The sequence below is a fragment of the Neofelis nebulosa genome, chromosome 2, assembly GCF_028018385.1.
Source record: "Neofelis nebulosa isolate mNeoNeb1 chromosome 2, mNeoNeb1.pri, whole genome shotgun sequence".
Classification (NCBI taxonomy): domain Eukaryota; kingdom Metazoa; phylum Chordata; class Mammalia; order Carnivora; family Felidae; genus Neofelis; species Neofelis nebulosa.
The window spans coordinates 179,585,486-179,610,361 of NC_080783.1; the positions used below are offsets into that span (position 1 = coordinate 179,585,486).

Here is a 24,876-nt window from a genome sequence, read left to right on the forward strand (position 1 = left end):
GACCACTTCTTGAAATAGGCAGAAGGTAAATCTATGAAAAAAGGGCATATCAGAAGGTAAGCAGCATAAGCAAAGGGACTTGGGCTGCTATCAGCCAGGTGGTGGTTGTGATTTAGTTGTATTAAAACCTGTTGACATCCATCATAGAAATTCTAACTTATTTCCTATACTGATAATAAAATCTCATTTCGAGAACTTCAAGTTGTATGGGGAACTCAGCTATTCAAATTAAGAACCATCACAGAGGGGTGCCTCGATGGCTCAGTCCATTAAGCGTCCGACTTCAGCTCAGATCATGATCTCATAGTCCCTGAGTTCAAGCCCCATGTCAGGACTCGTGCTGACAGCCTGGAGCCTGCTTCGGATTCTGTGTCTCCCTCTCTCTCTGCCCCTCCCTGCTCACACTCCGTCTCTCTCAAAAATAAACATTTTAAAAAATTAAACAAACAAACAAAACTATGCTGGCTTCATGCTGAGAGGCTGAGCGTAATTCCAGGAAAGAAGCCTGGCAGTCCCACTCTGGCTGATGCTTCAGGTGCTCACTGCCTCTCTAACAACTCCCTGAAAAAAAAAAAAAAATGCTGAATGCTACTTTCACTTTTTGCCTTTTTCTAAAAGCGAAAATCCTCTTCGAATTTCAGCTAATGAAAATAGGCACTAACACAGGTCTCTGAAATACAGGTGAAAACGAAGTGGCACAACCTGTACTTGCCACAAGTTCAGCCGCACCGAAGCAAAGGTAAGTACGGGACTCTGCGGGAAAGTCGGGAGGATCAGAAGCTTCTTGGAGAAGCTAAGATCTGAACCAGTCTTTTAAAAGCCCAAAGTCGGGGCGCCTGGGTGGCTCAGTCGGTTAAGCGTCCGACTTCAGCTCAGGTCACGATCTCACGGTACCTGATCTCGCGGTCCGTGAGTTCGAGCCCGGAGTCAGGCTCTGGGCTGATGGCTCAAGAGCCTGGAGCCTGCTTCCGATTCTGTGTCTCCCTCTCTCTCTGCCCCTCCCCCGTTCATGCTGTGTCTCTCTCTGTCCCAAAAATAAACGTTAAAACAAATTTAAAAAAATAAAATAAAAGCCCAAAGTCAACCAAGCACAAGGAGTAAGAACAAGAGAAGGAAAGCAAGAGAAGCATAGAACAGAGTGCGGGTGAAAGTAATAAGCAGTTTGGCATTACTCGCACTTAGGAGCGGGGAGGGCCTCAAGAAATGAGGCCTGGAGCCTCTGGATTCCTGAGAACCAAGCAGAGTACCACTGCAGGGTCAGAAAGGGGGTCGGAGGATCCAGGAAACCTGCCCCTCGTGCCAAGACACTGCACGTCACTGTTTCTCCTCATCCACACTTCTAACTGTGCCTGTAAAGGAATCCTACAGGGAGTACTCCTGGGTGTGGAGAGCTGGGGACATTCCCCTTTCCGTACCTGCTTCCCTTTCCAGTGTAAGGAGGATCTTGCCTCGTCAAAGAGCCACATACCTTGGGATTCCACTCAGAATCAAAGGAGGTGTGGGTTTTCGGTTATGTTGGGGTGTCCGTCACAAAGCCTGATCCAGGGAGAACGGAAAAGGCGGAAGGGGAAAGAAATGGCCACAGGAACCACCCCCAGACAGCGCCATACCTCAGAGACAACCCTACACCGCAACCCATCCGAGTCGCCACTCTCATGCCAAGAAGCCGGAACGGACCATTGGGATGCCCAGGGCACCCTCCCGGTAGGAAGGACAAACCGCCGGCCAGCGCCAGGCCCCTGACCTTCCCGCCGTGCCCCTGTCACCTCGGGGCTCCCCGACTCCTCGGCCTCTCCGGCACAGAGCGAAGAGGTCCGCGGCTCTGTTTACCTTGGTCATCCCAACCCCCACCACGAACACCCGGTGCCGGGGCCGAGGCTTTACAGCCTTAAGGAACATGGCTCAGACTGTGCGCTTTGGAGGCCGACGCGGGCGCTCACTGACCAAAGCGGCAGCGACGCCAGCGCTCACCCAAGAGCTAGGGGCGGGGCCGGAGGCGGTGAGGGGGCGGGGGACACGTTCCGGCGGCGCGAGGTGGAGCGAAAGTAGGCGCCTGCGCGTGCGCAGAGGCGTCCGGTGGTCGCGTTCTTTTCCGGGACGGCGGCGTTCAGCAGTTCTTTGCGAAGCTCTGGACCCGGCTCACAAGCGGATGGGAGTCTGAGTCCACATCACACATCAGGAAAAAGTTTCATAACCTAGTGCAGCCATTCGGGTTTACGTTCTCTATGATAAGAGGAGTAGCTCCTGAGGGTGAGAGCAGAGGGTGGCCTGAAACCGGACTCAGAAAAGCGTAGCCTGAGGAAAGGTTTTGGGAGTGTTCTAATTGTTCTGTATCCTGTTACTGTTGGTACTCAGAAGAGTCAGTGCAAGTGCAAAAAGTCATAAGGCTGTACACCAAGACTATGGGGAGTGTTTTACTGGATGTCTAAAACAACCAGATTTCATTTCACTAGCTATGTGACCTTTCTTGTTAATCTCTGAATCTCACTCTTGCTCCCGCAAATTATGCTCAGAAACTGAGCTCTGTCTTTGCCGATGGTTTATTTAGCACAGATTTGCTGTAGGGATTCTAATTTATAATAGTAATATTTCACAAGCCAGTAGCATACGGTTAACATCTCTTAATAAGCTCATAAAGAAATAACATACTCCAAACCAAAGATACATTATAGTTCCAGGCAAAAGGGAGATGAAATAAAGTCCAAGTTTAGTTGTGATGTACTTTCTATGAGTTAGTTGGTCCTCTGTAAATCAGTCCTTCCAACTAAGCTGGGAATCAGCTGCCAGCTTAGGTTCCTTACTGCTGGGGCACACAGCTAGCTGGCACCGAGTTGACCACTACCTAGGAAGAGTAGGCTTGCCAAGGCAGAACAGAAGTCTTTGTCTTCCTGAGACCACTGTGCCTTGAATACCACTCAGGACCAAGGGTGGGGTGGCCACCCCACATGAGCAAGTGTCTCAAGACCTTCAGAGATCTGTTTTGATCAGCAAAGAGTAGCCTTGCCCAAATAGAACATTCTCAATAAGTCCTCATAAATTATTGGTATTTAAAGTTTAAATGTCCATTATATCATAGTTGCTCCTCCATATGTTCCTGTCTATAAGCACTCAGCAGCACAATTCTGCTATCATTTTCACATGGCCTCCCAAGTTCACCCTCAGATCAGAACAACTGCACGTAAGTCATAAGTGGATTTGAAATCTTCACAAACCAACACATTCTCATAAGGTGTTTTGTGAAGATGATCCTAATAAATACACAGCAAGGACCCTTACTCAGGACTCCTGTCTCCTCCTGGACATTAACCTCTCTCATATTCAATTCTGCGTCTGCTCCCTTGCTGGACAAGAGAGAATTCCAGACTCAAAGTCTGTGACACCTATGGCCATACTGTTATTACCACTTTGTCCTATGCCCATTGCTGCTTTGCTGATCTTTCTTGGAGACCTAGGAATAATAATAATGTAGAGGAAGGGGGCACTTTGTTATTTTAAAAACCAGGCACCAGATTACCTCTTAACAAAAGGAATTCTTTTATTGGTATATTAGTTTGCAAGTGCTGCTATAACAAAGGACCACGGGTTGGATGGCTTAAACAACAGAAATTTATTTCTCCACAGTTCTGGAAGCTGAAAGGCTGAGATAAAGGTGTCAGTAGGTTGATTTTGTCTGAGGTCTCTCTCCTTGGCTTACAGATGGCCATCTTCTCCCTTTGTCTTCACAGGTCTGTCCTCTATACCTATCTGTGTCCAAATTTCCTCTTCTTATAAGGACATCAGTCATTTTGGATTAATGTCTAGCCTAATGACCTCATTTTGAACTTAATTACTTTTTTGAAGACCCTATCTGCAAATACAATCATATTTTGGTGTACTAGGGAATAGGACTTCAGCATACGAATTTAGGGGGACATAATTCAGTCCACAACAGTTAGCATTAACCTCATTAAGTATGAGAAGTGGGGTCCCACAGTTGATCCCCAACCTTTCTTTCTCATGCATTCTTGTGTCTACTATTCTTTAAGGAGTGAAGGAGTTGGAGTTGTGTCCACTAATATATAGAAAAGGGACACAGAGGGATGGCCAGATGATCCATAACCTGAATTAACTCATTGGAAGCAAAGGCAAGGGATCAAAAATGACTAGGACTGATACAAACCCCAATTAATCTTTTAGGTCACACAGAGGAACTTAGGGTTTCCCATTAGACCCAGGAAGGAGATGAGAGCACATTTTTGCTTAAACCTTACTAGACATAGTGATGACCTCAGCAAACACCAATGACTTTAAAAAGAGAGAATTTTAGGGGTGTCTGGGTGGCTCAGTTGGTTAAGCATCTGACTTCAGTTCAAGTCATGATCTCATGGTAGTGAGTTCGAGCTCCGCGTCAGGCTCTGTGCTGACCGCTCAGAGCCCGTAGCCTGCTTTGGATTCTGTGTCACCATCTCTCTCTGCCCCTCCCCTGCTCATGCTCTCTCTCAAAAATAAATACACATTAATTTTTTTTTTGAAATCCATGGCTTTCAAAAAAATAAAAAGAATTTTATTTCTAGATCACCTAATAGTCCAGCCATTGATTGGAGGCATGAATTATTAGTGACTTTGGGGTCATTAACAAGTGGAAGGCGAGTGAGGTAGAGTGTTCACTGAACACTCTTTATTGATCCACCCAGAATGAACTAAACAGGGCCACTGATGACCTCTGCAAAAGCATTTTGGGTAGATAGTGGAGGCAGAGGCTAGGGATTCACATTCACAAATATTTTTGCCATCTAATTAGTGAGCATAAATTTGGAATGATTGAAGAGTAACTGGGAGGTGAGGCAGTGAAGCCCATGAATGTAGACAACGTCAGAATGAATGAATGAAATGACATTTAAAAAATGGAATAAGAAGCAAGGTTCACACACCCCCATTCAATCATCATAATACCACCATGACAGTGACAAAGATTCTCTTCTTGACCAAATTCTAGCCATGCCCCTCTGAGCCCACTTCTCTACTAGGCCTCAACCTTGGCCTACAATGACTTGAACACTAACATAGTTTCTAGCAGATCAAGGCCACATTCTTAAGATGACCCTGGCCCCCCTTAGAGTGCCTGGAGGAGAACACTTAAGCCAACTGTAGAAATTAATAAAGGAAAACCCTCACTAAAATGCAGTCAGGAGGCCAGAAAGAGGAGTTCTCATGCGATACCACTGGACATCAATTACAGGAGGAATTGTCAATTATAATAGACTCAACAGGAGAGGGTGTACATTGTATCTCCTACAAGAAATCCAGTAGGTCAGCAGCTCAGCCCATGAGAAACTGTGATCACTCTGACCTCTTGCTTTTCTCCAGTGGGTTTTGGTTTTAAAGCAACCACTCCCAACTTCTCCATAAAATATGGTTTCCTCCTCTGTTGGACTAGCCTGTTTTTTTCCCGTGGCTTGTTTATCCCAAATTGCAATTCTTGGCTATTCCCAAAGACACCTATTTTTGCTGGTAAAACAACTTTTATTTTTAAGGCCAGCACTGCCAAGAGAATTTACTGCTTGTTTCGGCCAACGCCTGAAGACAGCACCCCCACTGTCTGTCACCGCTGCCACCAACCCCAGTCTCTGTGGGAGCCTAAGGTTGGCTAGGCGCCAGTTAGCTAACCCAGATGAGTTTCACGTGGCCAAACGCCTTTCCTGATTTTTGTAATTCTGCACAAGCCCGGTTCACCCACCTCTGTCGTTCCTCTTTCTCCCTTTAAAATTCTCAGGCACCTCTGTACAAATGGAAGTTGAGTTCAGTTCACACACGACACTTCCCATTTGCAGTAGTACATTATCTGTCCTCACTACTTTAGCCTCCCCTTTATCTGTGACAGTAGTCACTATTATTATCCCCGCTTTACTGATTAAAACACTGGCACTTAAAGAGGTTGACATCCTTGTCCCAAAGCACACAGCGGAGCCGGGCTTTACCTAGCCAGGACTCCAGGGCTCTGAGAGTCAAGAGGCGAGAAAAACTGCGTTGTGCTCTCCGCCCATAGGTGGAGCAGTTTGCGAAACCTGGGGGCGCCGCTGCAAGCTTTCAGCGAGAGAGGAGGGAGCAGTGGAGGGGCCCTTGGCACCTTCCCAGCCTGCGCCCAGATGCTGCGAGCCCTGACCAGTGCCCTGCGCCTTCCACGCCCCTGGAGACCCCTTCAGACCCGCAGCTGCGCCTCCGATGGGGCGGCTGGGGACCCGGAGATCCAAGTGCGCGCCCTGGCAGGTCCAGACCAAGGTAAGTGCGCTGTCGCGGGAGCGCCCAGGGGGGAGACGCGACGGGTCCGGGCCGGGCTCCTGGCGCTGCTGCCAGGGCCGAAGCCATGGCCAGAGCGGCCCACTACACGCGGGAACACAGACCAGTAAGGGGAAGGCGGGTCGTTTAAGGATTTGATCCCGAATGTGCGGTTTCCCAGTCAAGGCTCCCCACGCCTTCCTAAGGCCGGGGAGGTGGGTGGCCCCGTCACTAGCCGCCCAGACCCTAGTTGAGGTGGAGCTTTAGGTCAGTCTAAGTCCCTTCAGTCCCCCATTCGAAGGCCTGGGGCTGTGACGGAGGGACGGAGACTCGCTCAGCGATAGACCAAGCACCGGCGACCTCCACCCCTCACCGCTTCCACCCCAGTAACTTTAAAAGGCCTGCTGTCCGGTCGGCCAAGAGTCCTGGCTAGTTTCCAGAGCGCCGAGGGGGCGGAGCCAATCTGGCTCGCCAGGCAGGGACGAAGCGGGAGGAGAGCAGAGGAGGAGCAAAGACCTGGGCAAGTCTCCAGGCGCTCTGGCCCTGCTGTGGCTGGCCTTGGCTGGCGGACTTTTACACTCTTTTGAGTCAAAGGAGAAAGTTCGTGCTGGTCACCGGCAGAGAACTCTTTTTTCCTAAGTAGGCTTCACGCGGAGCCCTTAGCTCAAAGTGGGGCTTGAACTCACTACCCTGAGATCAAGACCTGAGCTGAGATCAAGACCTGAGCTGAGATCAAGAGTGGGATGCTTAACTTACTGAGCCACCCAGGCAGCCCTCCATTTTCCACTATGGGTGTTTTGTTTTTTGCTGGGGTGCAAGGGGATGTCAAAGTGCATTCAGTGGCGTTAACAGCCCTCAGTCCTCTGTGTGTTACCATAAGGGCAAAGCCATTTTCTTGGCTTTACTTTCTCCCCAGTCCCAACTCTCTCCTTGAGTTTGATGTAGCATAGTTTGTGTTTTAATTTACAGTTTTAAAGTACATAGATGGTGTCGTACTATATAACTCGTATTTCTTCCTTTTTTCCCCTGGTTGATACTAAGTTTTGAAGAGCTGCTTTGCCGTATAAATCTAGTTTCTTGCTCCCTGCTGTTGTATACTGTTCCGTAGAGTGCATCCCGGACATGGACATGAAGGGTCTTCCTCTAGCCATTTGGGATTGTTGGTTCTTTTTTGTTTTGTTTTTTTAATGTTTATTTATTTTTGAGAGAGAGAGAGAGAGCAAGGGAGGGGCAGAAAGAGGAGACACAGAACTCAAAGCAGGCTCCATGCTCCGCACTGTCAGTACAGAGCCTGACATGGGGCTCGAACTCACAAACTGTGAGATCATGATCTGAGCTGAAGTCAGACACTTAACCGACTGAGCCACCCAGGTGCTTAGGATTGTTGGTTCTTAGAGAATACTCCTTACTCTCATGCTTAGTTCATTGCAAAACACAACAGCACTTGCTTTGAGATTGTTATAATTATTCTCCCTACTTTACAGATTAAGAAATTGAGGCAAAGGTTAGGCAGTTTGAACCAGATCTGATTTCAAAACCTGTTTTCTCAACTATTAGATCATCACTACTTCTTTACTATTGACTCAAAAGACAGACTTCTACATCAATTAAAAAAACCCAAAAACCAAAAAACTATCATATGTCAAATTAGGGCTCACTTGCAAATACAGAATGTTTTATCCACAAAATAACAAGGATTAGCAGATTAAACGGCTGCCCTTGCCAGAGGGCATATAGAAGGCAGGAGGAAGTCATTGAGGAAGGAAACCACGGAGGAAGGAAACCATGGAGAAACCACGATGGAAGAGGCAGCAGGAAGAGACTCACAAAGGAGAACACCGCCACCACCCCCTCCCTACCTCCATCCCCCCACCTTCCACCAACCTAAAGTGATTTGGGGTCATTTGATATTCATGTTAGAAGCCACAGGTTCTGCTTCCACTTGAGCTGACGACACCACAACATTGTCACATTTTTCTGTTGTCCTTGAAAATGGGATTCCCTTTTTAACCACTCTTGGCTCTTCTTATGGCTCTACCCAACTCCTTAGCTGGGCGTTCAACGTTCTCCACCACAACTTTACCTTTCCATCTTATCTCTTCAGCGCATTGGGTTCATTTCAAACTGTCCCACCTCTGTTTTGTTCACTTGGTTCTCTTTCCACTCTGCTTATGTAAGTCCTTATGGAATTACACACCCCCTCCTTCCCATTTTCCCATTACTTTCCATGTATCTAAACTTATCTCTCACATAGGTTGTTAACTCTTAGAGAGTGAGGATTGCTAGGTGGGTCCAGCTATTAGGCACATTCTCTTCTGGGCCTGAATTTCCCCTTCTATATAGTAAGGGGTTGTAAAAAGAGTGGGTCTCTAATACCTTACAGTGGTTCCTGTTGACTTTTTCTGGGGAACAAGAATTTTCTGTCCCTTTCAAGGTCGAGTTTCTAGGTAAGAGTGGGGAGGGTATAGTACACACCTATCCTTACTGTGGAGGTCCAGCAAGGGCAATGTTCCCAGAATCAGGGCTTGACTAGAAAGTCAGGGACCATGGCTGATTCCTCCCTATTTCTCCAGGACTTGACATGTGATAAGTGCAAATTAAATGAAAGCCAAACATAACCCTGTCTGGCTCCTCATAGCTCCCAGCTTGGAGTTCATTCCTTCTATTAAATCCTAGAGTTTCCCTAGCATCTATGCATTTTTCCTGCTCGCTGCTCACTCACAAACTCTGGCTAAGCACTTATGGGCATTATCTCTCTCTTTTTTTAAGATTTTATTTTTAAGTACTCTCTACGCCCAAGATTTACAAACAAATTTACAACCCCAAGATCAAGAGTTGCATTCCCTACTGACTGAGCCAGCTAGGTGCCCCAAGGCATTATCTCTTTTAATCCTCATAACAACCTTTTTATTATTAAAAAAAAATTTAATGTTTATTTGTTTTTGAGAAACAGACAGAGCGCAAGTGGGGGGTGGGGGCAGAGAAAGAGGGCGACACAGAATCGGAAGCAGGCTTCAGTCTCTGAGCTGTCAGCGCACAGCCCAACATGGGGTTCAAACCCACGAAATGTGAGATCGTGACCTGAGCCGAAGTCAGCCGCTTAAGCAACTGAGCCACCCAGGCGCCCCCCTTTTTATTATTTCTACTTATGGATTAGGAAATTGAAGACCAGAGGGTAAAGCAACTTGCCCAAGACCAGTGGAACTAGTAGTATATGACTAAGCTGTGACATGAGCCAAGCACCCCATTTGTATTCTGAAAGAAGGAGATAGAGATGGAGAGAGGGGACAAAGATGAAATATGGGAGACATTAGCCAGAAAGGCAAGACAGAATAGGAAAGTGAAGAGGAGAGAAGAACGTCTATCAATCTCAGGATATTGCCTGAGGATAACAAATTACCACAAATTTTATTGCTTAAAATAACACACATGTATTATCTTATAGTTCCTATAGATCAGAAGTCCAGGCACAATGTAGCTGGGTTCTCTACTTCAGGGTTTTACTAGGCCACAATCCAAGAATTGGCCAGGGGTATGGTCTCCTCATAGGCTTGACTAGGGAGAGATCTGCTTCCAAGCTCCTCCCATTGATAGAAGTCACCTCCTGTGGTTGTAGGACTGAAGTCCTGTTTTCTTCCTGTTGGTCTGGGGGGTGTCTCACAGCTCCTGGGGGCAGCCTATAGTTCTTTGCCACAGGACCCTCTCTATAGGTCCACTAGTTTCTCTAGTATGCCCTAGCAAGACAGAGTCTTATATACATTGTAACCTAATTATAGAACGAACATCTCATTCCCTTTGCCATATCATTAAATTTTAATCTTCGAAGTGACATTTTATGAGTTTAGCTGTATTCTGTTGGTTAGAAGCAATTCACGGGGCCCTGCCCACACTCCAGGGAAGGAGATTATTGAGGATATGAAGATGGGGCCTGTCTGCCACAAAGATGTTGGACCTCTAGACTGTTTTCCTCAATCCCTCTGATGTGGTTTCTTTGTATCTACCAGAGTTTCCCTTCCCCAGAGTTGCAGCATTTTCTTTCATGGAGCATTAGAGCTGGAGAAGACCCTGGGGACATCTGAGTTCTGTGGGACCTCCAGACCTGTTGGGCTCAAAGAACTCTTTGAAGGTTTCTGGGGAGGCTAAGGAAGCCAGCCTAGTCTGCATGTTATAGATTTCTGTCCTGAACCACAGTTCTCTAACTCCTGGCTGGAAACCCTGTCCCTTGAGTGCTCCAAAACTTTTATTGTCCCTTCTGTGTCTCAGATTAACTCACACTGAGAATGCCATCTTAATAAATACTGCTTATTTCACAGACAAGGCTCAGGACCCTGGGGAAAAATACTAAGGGGTCTTTGAAGGCCAAAGAATAGGTAAATACAGGAGGGGATACAGCCAAGAAGGTACGAGAGTATTTGAGCCCTTGCCCAGAACTGGTCTCTCTTCTCTACAAATGGCCCAGATTGTGGGGGTGAGTTGAGGCCAGAGTAGGATGCAATGGCCATATTGGGGATGGAGGGGGGGGGCATCTTTTGGGTGGTATTAAGGAATTTGGCTTAATTTTGGTGAAAAGGGAAAGGGAGGGTCATGGTTGGATTTGGGTTAGAAAGAGGACTCTGACCCAAATGAGGAATGAATGTGGAGTAGGGAGGGGGAGCAAGACCGAAGGCAGGAGGGCCAATTTTGGGTGATCCATGTAGTAAAGAACCCTTATAGGTTGCTGGCTGCAAGGAGGGATATTAGCTGAAGTATCTGAGATGTCATTTAAGAGGTTGAACTGGCATTGGAGACTGAGTAAATTCCATGGGTGAGGAAGAAGGGACTTCTGAGTTGATAGATCATTTACTCACAAAGGGAACAGGAGAAAAGATTGATCATTTTTTTGACCAGTTGGTCAAGACATCAAGTGGGCAACTGTGTATTCAGGCTTAGAGCTCCGGGGAGAGTTCTGGGCTAGTCAAATATGCAGAGCAGTTCTGGGTATACAGGAGGCAAGCACACAGGTGGCGTGGAAGGTGGAGAAGGGGCAGATGAGCATGTGAAAGCTCTCCTGACTTGCCCGTGTGTTTGTGTGTATAATAACAGCAGAAGCAGGTAGGAACCAATGCAGTGGTCATTGTTGTCCGTCTCTCCGTGTTGCTCCATGGGGGTTACAAGCCCTTTCACTTCTGTGAGGGAGAAAGAGCAATGGGTTATTCTCTCCATGTTATGGTCAGGGAAACTGAAGCCTGGGTGTCTGTGACTCGCTCTAAGTCACACTGCTCATCAAGGGTAGAGGCCACCAAGAATCCAGGCGGCTGCCTCCAGGCCCCAGCCCAGGAGTGAGCAGGCCAGCTGGCTCACCCAAGGCTGCCCTGTCACCTGCAGGAATCACGGAGATCCTGATGAACAGACCAAGTGCCCGTAATGCCCTGGGGAATGTCTTGGTCAGTGAGGTGAGAAAGGGCAGCACCAGGGTGGGTGGGGGCTGGGCTAGGGCTGGGCTGGGAGATACCTGAAAAGATCTCCTCTGCAGCTTCTGGAAGCTCTGGCCCGGCTGCGGGAGGACCAGCAAGTACGCGTTCTGCTATTCAGAAGTGGAGTGAAGGGTGTGTTCTGTGCAGGTGGGTTTCCTCCCTTGCCTCTACCCCAGGGCTAGCAGGGTTCCCACCAGCCTATAGGGGGTTGGGGGCGTAGGTCAGCTCTAGCATAGGACTTATTATTCCCATTTTATAGATGTGAACTCAAATACTCAGAGGTAAAATGCCTCGCCTAGTGTTACACAGCTAGTAAGAGGTAGAATAGAATTCAATTTTAACTTGGCCCCTCTGACCCTCAAATCCTTATTCTTTCTGCTACACCATGCTCTGTTCTGACACTTCACTGAGGAAACTAAGTGCTGTGACATTGACAAGGTCTGTGGCCAAGAAGGTACTCTGTGCCCCTTTGCCCACCCACAAGATCTCAGTTCCTGTCGCCAAAACTCTCCACTGCCCCTGGACAATTTGGTCCTCACAGTAGGGCAAGCATCACCAACTTCTGTTTCAAAGACACAAAACACTGACTCACATCCCCACAACAAGAAGCAAGTGAGTGAGAGATGCACTGAGCTGAGCTAAGAACCCACTATGGGGTGATTGGGGAAGGGATAGCGGGAGTCACTGAGGAGGTGAGAAGAGGCCATGGATGGGTAGGATGGGAAGAACATGGAATTTCAAGATGATATGGCTCAGTTTCTAGGTCTGAGCTGTCGGGATCACAGTGCCCAGTTTGGGGTCTTCCCTGGCACAAGTATGCAGAGGGGTCTGCCTGACGCAGCTGCCTCTGACGCAGCTGAGGATGAGGGCCTCACTCTACCCTGGCTTCCTCCTTCAGCTCTATGCCTGTCTGACCTTCTCTATGAAGGTCCCAGTAGCCCCACTATCCCAGCTAAGCACAGGGAAGTGGAGGGGTTGGGGGGATGGCTGCAGGAGGTCTGGGTCTGTCTCTGACTTGTTCTGGAATCCTGGGATAGTCCCTACCCTTCTTTAGCCTCAGTTTCTCCATCTGTCTTTGAGGGGCTGGGACTAATCAAAGACATGCAAGGGCTGTCAGCTCTGAATTCCCATAGTTTCAGATGTGAAGAGAATATATTCACTCCCTACTCCCACCTCAGCCCCCTGCCATCTGGCCTTTGATGACTCTGCCATGGTACTACTCTTACCAAAGTCCTTCCCAACTCCATCCCACTGTATCCTGCACTTGCTTGTCAGTTCTCTCATCTTGACTTTGTAGTCTCCTTGGACCACACTGACCCCTCCTATCAAAAAGTAATATGTTGGGGCACCTGGGTGGCTCAGTCAGTTAAGCGTCCGACTCTTGATTTTGGCTTGGGTTATGATCTCAGGGTTGTGGGATTGAGCCCCATATCGGGCTCTGGGCTGACAGCACCGAGCCTGCTTGGGATTCTCTCTCTCTCTCTCTCTCTCTCTCTCTCTCTCTCTCTCTCCCCCACCCCCGCTCTCATGCACTCTCTCTCTCTCAAAATAAATAAACCTTAAAAAATCAAGATGTCAATTATTTCTCAATAAAACTGGGAAGAAATAATACATTTTTGATGTTTAAATTTGTTTATCTATTTTGAGAGAGCGGGAGAGAGAGAAAGCATGGGGGAGGGGGGAGGAGCAGAGAGAGAAAGAGAGAGAGAGAATCCCAAGCAGGCTCCATACTATCACCGTGGAGCCTGATGTAGGGCTTGAACCTACGAACCGTGAGATCATGACCTGAATGGAAGTCAGATGCCCAACTGACTGAGCCACCCAGACGCCCCAAGAAATAATACATTTTAAATATTATCATATATATTTTAAATTGTGGTAAATAAATAAATTACACAGAGTTTACACTTTAACCATTTTTAAGTATAAAATAAAGTGGCACTGAGTACATTCACATGGCCATGCAACCATCACCACTGTCCAATTCCAGAAATCTTTTATCATCCCAAATTCTGTACCTATTAAGCAATCCCTCTCCATTCCTCCTCCCCCGACCAGCCCCTGATAATCTCTGTTGTACTTTCTATCTCTATGAATTTGCCTATTCTAGATACCTCATACAAGTGGAATCATACATTTGTTCTTTTGTATCTGGCTTTTTTTACTTAGCATAATATCCTCAAGGTTCACCCATAGTGAACATGTCAGAACATGTCAGAACTTCATTCCTTTTTATGGCTGAATCATATTCCATTGTATTTATACTACGTTTTATCTATCTTGATGTGCCCTGGGTTGTTTATACCTTTTGGGTATTGTGAATAGTGCTGCTATGAAAATTGGTATGCAAGTCTCTGTTTGAGTCTTTGCTGTTAAATCTTTTAAGAGTGAAACTGCTGGGTCATATAGTAATTCTACGAATAACTTTTTGAGGAACTGCCCACGTGTTTTCCACAGCAGCTGCATCATTTCACATTCCCACCAGCAATGCACCAGCGTTCTCCACATCCATGCCAACACTTACTTTCTATTTCTGTGGTTTTTTATAATAACCATCCTAAACGGCGTGAAGTTGGTTTCTCATTGTGGATTCAATTTGCATTTCCCTAATGACTAATGATGTTGAACATCTTTTCTTGCTTGCGTTTATTGCCCATCTGTATATGTCTTCTTTGAAGAAATGTCTATTTGAGCCCTTTGTCCTTTGTGGTTTTGGTTGTTGAGTTCTAAGAGTTCCTTAGGTATCCTAGATATTAATACCTTATCAGATATGTAATTTGCTAGTATATTCTTCATTCCATGGGGTGTCTTTTCACTCTCTTGATAGTGTCCTTCGATGCACAAAAGTTTTTAATTCTAATGAAGTCCAACTGACCTTTTTGTTGTTGCACCTGTCCTTTTTTGACACACCACCCACCCCCCACTTTCCTCCCTGGCTTCCTGGCCCATGCCTTCCTCCCTGAGATTTCGCCTTCCTCTCTGCCTCTCAAGTCACCTTTGCTGGGTCCTTTAACAACCTGGGATTCAGTAATAGGTCATTTCCCAAGGGCTGTCACCACCCCCTCACTATCTGCAGGTGCAGACCTGAAGGAGCGGGAGCAGATGAGTGAGGCGGAAGTGGGGATCTTTGTCCAGCGGCTCCGAGGCCTGATGAATGAGATTGGTGAGGGTCTTGGAGTGGGTTGGAGGAGGGCGTTCAGGGGCCCTGCTGATCCCAGCCCCACCACACCTACCATCCTCTACTGTAAAGAGAGGACAGTTTCTGTTGTGAGCTCTGTGAAGACAGATGACTCTTCCAGGAGGAATGGCACAAAGAATTCTACAAGGTGGAAAGGGACAAGAGAGTTCAGAGGGCATTTCTCCCGGAGGGGGCTCTGGTGCTCAACCTTTGTGTCCTGCTAGTTCTGACCTTCCCACCTCTCTACCCTCAGGGTTCAAGCCCAGCTATTCCAGTGGAGTCAGATTTCAGGCTGCAGGCCTTCAGGCTTTGATAATTACTGCTCTTTTTGCCTGGAATATCCCTCCTTGGCCACCTGAACTTTTTACTCATTCTTTAAAACCACCAGGAAGCCTTCCCGGACTGGTTCTCCAAGATTTCTTTATCAGAACACTGATTACCATGGGTCATCATTGTCTGTTTACAGATCTGCCTTCCCCATATCTATTCAATTCTATGTTTTCAGCACCCAGCATGGGGCTTGGCACACAGAACTTGGAGGAAGTGCAGAAAGGCTGGTCTGGGGAGGCCAGCAGGAGAGTGGGCCTGAGCACGGATCATTCAGCCCATCTCCCCACCCCAGTAGCCCAGCTAATTTCCCAACTTTCCCCAATAGAAAAACCAACTTCTAAGATAACCTGGCTGAGGTACCAGGTAAGGTTCCAAACCTGGGACCCATGAGGCCCTCTGTCCCAACCAGCTAGCCCCTTTCCAACCTTGAGTCCCTGTTCTGGTCCTGCTAGGGCCTCTCAGGCTGAGCCCTTCTTCATCTCCACAGCAGCCTTCCCGGCACCCACTATTGCGGCTATGGACGGGTTTGCCTTGGGTGGAGGCCTGGAACTTGCCCTGGCCTGTGATCTCCGAGTAGCAGGTACTGGGCAGAAGAAGAGGTGGGACAGGGTGAGAAGGGAAGAAGTAAAGCAGGGTAAGTCTGGAGATTCTGCAAAGTTAGCCACTGCTCTGAGCTTTCCAATCAACAGCAAAACTAAATGTAACGTGAGGGATACAGAGCAAGTTTGGGGGAAACTGGTTTCCCTCCTGGCCCAGCCACTGACTGCTGTAGTACCTTTTACTCTTCAGAACCAGCCTCCTTCACCTCAGGAATGCTTCTACCAACCCCACAGCAGTTGGCCAGAGGACAATCAACAAAAACGCAGGGAGGGGAGACTGAGGAAAAGATTAATTGTTCAACTTTCTGGTTCTATGCAAGCCAGATTTATTTGTCATGTTTTGCACAAAGAACCATGGGGGCAGTTTGTCACCAGCCCAGTTAATCACAAACATGCCTGGGCAGAAACACTGCCCTCTGGTTCACTGGTACCAGGCAAGTGTTGCAATACTTGTTCAGAGCGGTTGAGTTTGAAGAGTGGAGGGAGGGGATGAAAAAGATGATTGCCTTTAACCTTACAGACTTGCTGGTTAGTGTGCCCTTCTTGGCAGAAAGTCTGAGTGCTATCTGGTGCTACTCTCTTCCTTTCACTGCTTTTTCCTGCCACTCCAGGTAGAACATTTAGAAATGTGTAACTCCAGGCACAGAGGTAGCATCTACATGATGCATATCAAAGAGAAGGTATCAAATTACCAAGTCAGATCATAGCTCCAACTGTTTCTCATGTGCCCATGTTTAGGGCAACTAACTTGCAGGGTTTGGGTAGATGGCAGAGAGTGACTATAAAACCCCTCATAGGCAGGAGTATTGGCCATTCCCTGCTGCCAGACTGCATGGTTCAGATGGTCCGTGAGGGAATTCAGGAGAAGCCTGTGGGGTGGGACACACAAGGGAGCTCCTTAGAGGAAGTAGAACTCAAAGAAGTGGACTGAAACATGGGAATTTTCAGGCTGATGAAAAGCTGGGAGGAATAACTGTGGTGTGAGCGTGAGTCACGATACTATAGGCCAGGCCAGAGCTAAGGGTCCATGAGACAGAGAATCCATTAACCCACAAATAGGCACTGGGGGGGTCCCAAGAACCCTTTCCTTGTTACAAGCACCAGTACCTCGTTTGATCCTTAGCAGCTCTCTGACGATGGCAGAAGAGTAACCATATTTTTTCCACCTATGAATGAGGCTCAGAAAGGGTGAGATTTGCTTGGATGCATACCTCCACCACCAGAGGAGGCAGGATGAGGGCCTAGGCCTCCTGACTTCTATGTTAGGGCTCTTGCCAAGGCAGAGTCTGGGGAGGTCTGCTGCGGCCAGCCCATGACAGAAGTGGTTGGCTGGAGGGGTGAGCCTAGGGGCAGAGGACTCTTCTCTCTGGGGACTGGCACTGCAGGACAGCATGGGTGCTTCACTCTGTTCTGTTTAAGCAGCTTCCTCGGCTGTCATGGGGCTGATTGAGACCACCCGAGGGCTCCTCCCAGGAGCAGGTAACTGTACCCACAGCACCCATCCTTCTCTACTTACCCATTCCCACTCTATCCAAGCTACTCCCCTGCTTCCATCTTTTGCCTTATGTTCTGGGCTCTGCCCTTCCATCCTAACTCAGAATCTGTTCCTCTGAGAAGTCTTGGCTGCATCCCAGACTGGGCTCCTCTGGGCTCCCACTTCCTATGTCGATTTACCACCCGTACTCCATCCTGGCAGGAGGGACTCAGAGGCTGCCTCGATGTCTAGGGGTGGCCCTGGCAAAGGAGCTCATCTTCACAGGCCGAAGACTGAGTGGTGCACAGGCTCAAGCCCTGGGGTTGGTGAACCACACTGTTCCCCAGAATGAGGAGGGCAATGCTGCCTACCACCGGGCAAGAGCGCTGGCCCAGGAGATCCTGCCCCAGGTGAGGTAGCAGCCTAGCACAGGAGAGCCTGTGCCACGGGAGGGGGTGTGTATGTGTACACCTGTGGGGAGGCGAGGGGGTGCGTCCTGTGAGGACACACAAGATCCACTTAACTGGACTTAAATTTAATTAAAAATTTAGTTTCTCAGTTACACTTCCGCCATGTCAAATGTTAATAGCTACATGTGGTTAGTGGCTACTAGATCAGACAGTACTGCAATAAAATGTCCCCAAAACTATAAAGCAAGATTCTAAAGCAGATAAAGAACTACAAGCTTATCTTTCCCAACATAGCACAGAGAAATTCCCATGTGTCATGTAGGACATGTGTTACGACCACAGCTAGGTGTAATCCTGCTTCCAGGCCCAAAGCCTTTAGCAGGGCAGCCAGAATCTGGCTGATGGGGTCTCCAAGGACTGGAGAGCCTCTCACTGCTGGCTTCTCACTTCTCACTGCTGGGACCTGGAGGAAGGTCCCAAGTTTCCATATGAAAGCAGCTTGAAATGGAGCTAGGTTTTATAAGGACTTAGCCCATATGGAGCGCTTCCTATCCATCAGACACAATCCCAGGTATTTTAAGAGTTTCTCAATCACTAGTACAATCCAGCCGAGTTGATTATCCATGTTGTATTTGTAATACAACAGACCCAGAAAGGTTAAGTGACTTGCTCATCAAGGTCACAAAAAGTGATTGCAATACCAGAAAAAAAGACAATACTGGCATTTGGGCTTTTATTTTGTATACTACAAAATACAATATAAAAACTGGTATTCTTAAGAGTGCAGAATACATACAAAATTTTTAAAACTTAAATACTTAATGCATTTCCAACACAAAAAATTTACATTTATAAAACAGATAAGCTTATAAAACTGTTAACCATATATTATCATTTTAATATTAACAGAAAAAAGTATTTGAATTAATCACGAAAATAAGTATTTTATTTTGGAAAAAATACTTTGTCTCTCTTAAATTTAAATAATCCTCCCTCATAACTTTCAGGTGTTCTTTGAGGGCAAGGACTATAACTTTAAAAATTAATAGTGAGTTGGTTTAAAAGAAAGCATTTGTTTTGTCTTTATTTCTTTTTCTTTTCTTCATCACATACAAATGGAGCCTGATGTTACTTGGGCCATTCTAATGCTACTAGGTTTCTATTACACTTGAGCAAAAGTCTGAACTAACACAAAAAAACTCAAGGTAGTGCATGGCTCACTGCACTAGCAAGACTTGTGGACTGTAGGGTTGTCTTTTTGCATAAACTGAATAATTGGGTCTTTGAGCTTCATCTCAAGAGGATTCAGATTTCAGATTTTTGAATATACTGAAACAATGGTCTCCTACTAATTACTTGTATTTCAGTACTTAAAAATAGCTTTGTATACCAAGGCACCAGCTTACCAAAAATTAGTTTTACATTCACTAATGCCAATCTTCAACTTCTAGGCGAGTTATTGGGTGCCCAGAATGAGAGGGTTCCCAAATAGGATGAGTGTAAGGATGGTGTGATAGACTGCTGCTCTCTAGTGGATAAACCACCAAGACTAGGGAGTCAAATGGTATCCATACACTCAGGGAAAAAATTACATTTTCAACACACACACAACACACATCGTATCTATACAGTTTTTACTTTTCTTTGGTGAGAAATCAGTTTATTAGGTAGTTACCTAAATAATAATGCATATTCATGACAAGCAAATCAAATAGAAGAATAAGGGCATAAAGTAAAAAATCACAAGTAGGGTGACCCAGCTGACCTTGTCTCCATAGGGCTGTCTCAGTTAAAAGTGAAAGTCCCATATCTTGATAATCCTTCAGTCACTGGCAAACCAGGATAGGTGGTCACCCAAACAGCTCTAGATTCCCCAAGCCCTCCCCAGAGATGATCACTGTTAACAATTTACATACTCTTCCAAAAATTTTCATTGTATATATAGGAATACATTATTATACACATACACTCACATATCTAAAGAACTCTGAATTCCTTTTAGGACGGTTTGGGAGACAAGGAGCACACTTGCAGAGGCTAATACAGTTCTAACAGACATATAAAAAACATGAAATTAAAATATGAATAGTAATGAATTCAAACAATATGGAAATGTATAAAACAAAAAGTGAAGTTGTCCATTCTCCTGACCCTCTGGAGAGATCAAAGGCACGTCATGCCAACAACTTTTACACAAATGAGATTAGAATGTACATACTAGTATAGCCCTTGATTTTTTTTACCCAATATTTTGGAGTTTCCCATTTCGGCATATACTTATCAACCTCATTCTTTTAAAACAACTGCACGCTTTTTCATTCATGGTACAGATGTGCCATCATTACTCAACTAGTACTCTAATGATGAACATTTTATGTTGCTTTTTGCTACCAAAATGGCTGGAGTGCATAACTGAACATCTTTGTGTACTTCTAGAAGTGCATCTGTAAGGTGGATTCCTACATGGAATTAAAACATCAAAGCGTATGTGCATCCACCTAACATCTGGCCCTTAGAAGCATGGTACCAATTCACTCCATCAATAATGTATGCAAATACCTATTTCCTGAATCTCAGCAAACAGTGGGCATCACCAATATCTTACTACTTACCTAGTTTAGGGGAAAGGGGGCACCTCAGATTTTTAAGCTGCATTTCTTTAACAGTATAACTGAATAACCCTTGTGTTCATATTTCCTTTTCTGTGAACTACCTTTTCATACCCTTGTGAATATTCATAAAAAAATTTATACCAGCTCTTTGTAAATCAAGGACATTTGCCTGTCAGAAACATCACAAATACATCTTCCCAGTTTTTCATTTTTGCCTTTTATTCATGGTATTTCCCCCCAATATGAAGTCATTTGTGTTTATGTAGCTAGCCTTTTCACTTATGTCCTCTATGTTAACAGACTTTACAAATCTTTTTCTGATAAGTTGTACTTACAAAAACTTCAAATAATTTATATGAGCAATATAGGGAATAAATACATTTTTTGCCTAAAGTGAGGCTGGGGATGGACTGCCAGGCCTGCGGTGGCACAAGTTAATCGGAAGCAAGACCAGTGAACCACAGGTTGCTGCTCTGATACATCTGCTTCCAGTGGCTGTGTAAACTGCCCCTTGGGATTTCAACTCAGGCCTGTCAGACCCCAAAGCCCAAGTTCCTAATCTTGACCTTTTTTTCACCTTGCTGGAGTGAAACCTGTTTGCAGTAGAGGCTTGTATTTGCCGAGATGAGTAGGGGAACAGAGCAGCAGTAAGAAAGGTGACTGGGAATCAAATCCAAGCTTCACCACTCTGGACAAACAGGACCAACTGCTTCACCTCCCTGAACCTCAAAGATGGCACCACCCTTGAAGAGTGGGTGGCACCTTTAGGCAAGTCTGTAGTTGGGAAAACGCTTTGTAAACTATCGTATGTTATGCACACTGGGGGGATAGGTTAAATGGCAAGAACCCCAGATACACTTGGGAGGCTCAGGGATCAGTCAGGCTTCCTTCATTATAGATAGAGAGTATCAACTGAGAAGTAGAAAGTACTAACACTAACAAAATGTAACAGAACAGCTGGAACTTGACCCAGACCTGTCTCCCTGTCCATGACTCTTCCCCCCGCCCATGAAGATAGGTCCCTCTCTTTATTCCAACCCTCCCCCTCAACGATCAGCATTGATCCCCTCAACTAAGACTTTTTCCTTTTCTTTTCCCTAGGCACCCATTGCTGTGCGGCTGGGCAAAGTAGCCATTGACAGAGGAATGGATGTAAGCAGGTTCTGGGTCCACTGAAGTCAGTGGGATTGCTGGGAAACAGTGCTTTCATGGCTCATGCAGACTGAGAGCACAGCTAGAAACAACTCAGGAACCAGACTTTTCTAACAAACATGGAGTCTGACCTCTCTCTGTGCCTTAGTTTACCCACCCACAAAATGGAAAATTTGGCCAGATGATATTCCGAATTACATTTTATCCTCATCTCTTTCTCTTGGAGAGAAAGTAATTTGAGTAAAAGGGTAAATGACTTATCTAGGATCACAGAACAAATGTAATAAGAATGCAAGTCTGTGTGGCTCCCAGTCCATGTTCTTGGGTTTATGCTGGTGGTCAGTAAGGTGGCCTCAAGGATAGGGCTCAGGGTGGTGCCTTAGATGCTACTAATCCATCCTCAGACATCAACTTACTCATCAACTCATCCATTACACACTGAATCTAGACCTGAGCTGAGAACTGGGACACAGAGAGAAGTCAAATATGGTCACTCCCCTAAGGTAGGGAAACAGGACAGATACAGACACAATCACTAGTACAAGGTAGGGGTACCTGGCTGGCTCAGTCACTAAAGTATGCAACTCTTGATCTTAGGGTCAGGAGTTTGAGCCCCATGATGGGTGTAGAGATTACTAAAAAAAGGCAGGGGTGGGTACCAAGCAGACACAGCTACTGCTGGGTATTGCTGGGTTAGGGAATGTTTTGTAAGGTTGGGCCTTGGGTTGGATGAGGGTTCAAAAAAAAGGGAAGAGTATGAGCAAAAGCATAGACATGTATAAATAAGTAACTTGACTGAATGGGAGTAAGGGGTGAATGAGACTATACAGCACGTAAGTTAGGGGCACAGGCATTCTGATGCTGGACTGTCTGGATTCAAAGACCTGCTTCTCCATATATAGTTGTGACCTTCACCTTTCTATGCCTGATTTCTCAGCTGTATAGTAGGGATATACAAGGGATAATAACCCTTGCTGTGAAAAGTAAACGAGTTTATACACACATGGTATTTCTCTTAGAATGGTGCCCATAAGTGGTAGTAACAGTAAGCACTGGGCAGTAGAGACTAGAAAGCTGCCAGGGGCCCGGCCATAAACCCTAGGGCCTTACTCCTCAGGACAACAGAAAGCCTGTGAAGTTCACTTACCAGGAGTGACAGGAGGTGTGGAGAAGCAGCCAGATGGGAAGGAAGGAACACTGGCTATGTACAGCTTCCATACACCCTCCTCAGCTCCCCAGGCCAAGTGCAATCCTCCCCAGTTCTCACAGCCCCGCTTTGTCCCAAACATTGTTTTATCACTGCTACAAATGGTGTTCCCTCTCCAGGTAGGGAATTCCTTATCATATTCATCTCTGTTCCTATGGACTAGCATACAGTAAGCCTCAGTAATACTTTGCTGGAGGAATCCATGAACACTAGGAAATGGTGTAGGCAGTAAGGTGGGCTGGCACCCCAAGCAGACAGAGGGGAAGAAGGTCAGGCTGATCCAGGCACCACTTCTTTCTCACAGGTGGACATCGCATCAGGGATGGCCATTGAAGGGATATGCTATGCCCAGGTACGTGACCGCTGTCCGTTGGTACATACTTGCAAGCAGAGGGCAGGCCAGAGTGGGGAGACTTGTGTAATACATAACCAGTTTAGTAGGCTCCTCCCACCCTGAAGAGTTAAACTCTGTGCCACTCCCTCTCACAATTAGCGTGGGATGGTCCTAGGGAAACCACACTGGTCCCTGGTACTGTGTCCTCAGCCATCTAATGGTGGCTCATACTGCCCCACTTAGTGCACAGAGAGTCACAAAGCACACAGGTAGAGGTAACTGGCAAAGAGCCACTTCTTTTGTCTCTGTACCAGTGGCTGCTGTAGAGACCAGGATGGCCTTGCAATGTCAAGGCCTTGGTTATAGCCTGCGGGCTGTGTGTGTTCAATTGTGGAGGATTGGGGGAGGATGGTTACCTAAGGCTGACTTATTTAGCCCTTGACTCCTGGGTGAGTCAAAAATACTAATCTCTAGGTTAACAAATATCCAAAATACTCCTAAACAAGGGGTCTGGGGACTTGTAGAACCTGGTGCAAACTGGCTACACACCAGGATTCAAAGCCAGATTTCTTACTGTAAAACTTAATCATTCTCTACCAATCAGCCTCGTATTGGACTCCTGCAGACTATCAGCCCACTGGAAGCACGTAAGCAGTGTGCAAGAGGCTAATGTGACAGGTCACAGATGCTAGAGAGGTGGCCTAACTTCCCCAGGTGATCAAGAAGTCAGGCCCACACCTTTGCCTGGCCCATCACCAGAGTTCAGAAACAATGAAAAGACTTGGACTCTGACCTTGCCATGGGCTGGACAAGCTTAAGCAAGTCTTTATTGGCCTCTGGCCCTGTTGTGCCCCCCACCCCACCCCAAATTAATACTCTGTATTGTTGTTTCAGAACATCCCCACCCAGGACCGGCTAGAGGGCATGGCAGCCTTCAGGGAGAAGCGGCCCCCCAGATTTGTTGGCAAATGACTCCCATTTAAGTATGGGAGATGCAAGCCATCAAGGGCAAGACCCACAAAGACAATGACAGATATAAAACAACTGGCATGGTGTCTGATACTAAGGTACTGACCATGCCACCGACTGCTACCTTCGTTATTCCTTATCCTGGGGCTAGATGACCACTGGGGTCAAGTTAGCTTTGGAGAATATCTGTCTCTCCCTATTTGAATGGTAAACTAAGGATTAAAATAGACCACTCTGGGTCTTTATGTTATTGACTCTCAGGCCTGGCCTGACCTCTGCCACTCAATTATCGGGTGCTCACCAGAGACGGCAAAAGGTTGTAAGAACCCTCCAGTTTCTTCCTCCATACAATAGGGATAATATGGAAACCCTGGTCATGGTAGAACAGGCATCGGGAATCAGACTGCAGATCCCAGCTCTCCTAGTTATTCATTGTGTGCCTCAGCTTCTTCAGCTGCAAAATGAAACTGTTAAAAACAAAAAAGCCGGGGCGCCTGGGTGGCGCAGTCGGTTAAGCGTCCGACTTCAGCCAGGTCACGATCTCGCGGTCCGTGAGTTCGAGCCCCGCGTCAGGCTCTGGGCTGATGGCTCAGAGCCTGGAGCCTGTTTCCGATTCTGTGTCTCCCTCTCTCTCTGCCCCTCCCCCGTTCATGCTCTGTCTCTCTCTGTCCCAAAAATAAATAAAAAACGTTGAAAAAAAAAATTTTTTAAAAATAAAAAAAAAACAAAAAAGCCTATGCCTCATGTTCAATAAATGTGAGTTATTATTACTGTACAGTGCTCTTGTGAGAACCGAATGAAATCATCACTGTGAAAACTTTTTGTAAACTATAGGGTGGCAGGCAATCTTTGATGGCTGCAGTACACAGTGCTCTCAGGAGCACTGAGAAGGGAGCAGGTTAA

At 46.5% G+C, this 24,876-nt stretch overlaps 2 protein-coding genes across 8 annotated transcripts in view; one reads left to right on the forward strand and one right to left on the reverse strand.

Moving 5' to 3' along the window:
* SCP2 (sterol carrier protein 2) overlaps positions 1–1,933 on the reverse strand; it is a 127,922-nt gene extending 125,989 nt beyond the window's left edge. Inside the window, 1 exon segment of the mRNA XM_058717355.1 lies at positions 1,831–1,933. Coding sequence (XP_058573338.1) covers positions 1,831–1,899 — 69 coding nt within the window. The 5' untranslated portion in view covers positions 1,900–1,933.
* Positions 1,934–6,012: 4,079 nt separating this feature from the next.
* Positions 6,013–24,233, forward strand: ECHDC2 (enoyl-CoA hydratase domain containing 2). Of its 7 annotated transcripts, none has more exons than XM_058717358.1 (10): positions 6,018–6,258; positions 11,620–11,687; positions 11,768–11,855; positions 14,785–14,871; positions 15,704–15,796; positions 17,235–17,294; positions 17,542–17,699; positions 21,413–21,463; positions 22,975–23,022; positions 23,899–24,233. In XM_058717358.1, the coding sequence occupies exons 1-10, from the start codon at positions 6,126–6,128 to the stop codon at positions 23,974–23,976; spliced, it is 864 nt and encodes a 287-aa protein (XP_058573341.1). In that variant the 5' UTR covers positions 6,018–6,125; the 3' UTR covers positions 23,977–24,233. The 7 variants fall into 7 exon arrangements, with proteins under 7 accessions (XP_058573344.1, XP_058573341.1, XP_058573339.1 ...); XM_058717356.1 differs by having other exon boundaries at positions 6,019–6,258; positions 17,512–17,699; XM_058717357.1 differs by having other exon boundaries at positions 6,019–6,258; positions 17,238–17,294; positions 17,512–17,699.
* Positions 24,234–24,876: the final 643 nt, after the last annotated feature.

Bases quoted from the DNA above. Each gene is read 5' to 3' on its own strand.
- ECHDC2 (XM_058717356.1), top strand. From the start codon at position 6,126: ATGCTGCGAGCCCTGACCAGTGCCCTGCGCCTTCCACGCCCCTGGAGA. The intron at 11,856-14,784 runs GTGGGTTTCCTC...CACTATCTGCAG, and splicing joins GAAGGGTGTGTTCTGTGCAG to GTGCAGACCTGAAGGAGCGG. The intron at 15,797-17,234 runs GTACTGGGCAGA...GTTCTGTTTAAG, and splicing joins CTGTGATCTCCGAGTAGCAG to CAGCTTCCTCGGCTGTCATG.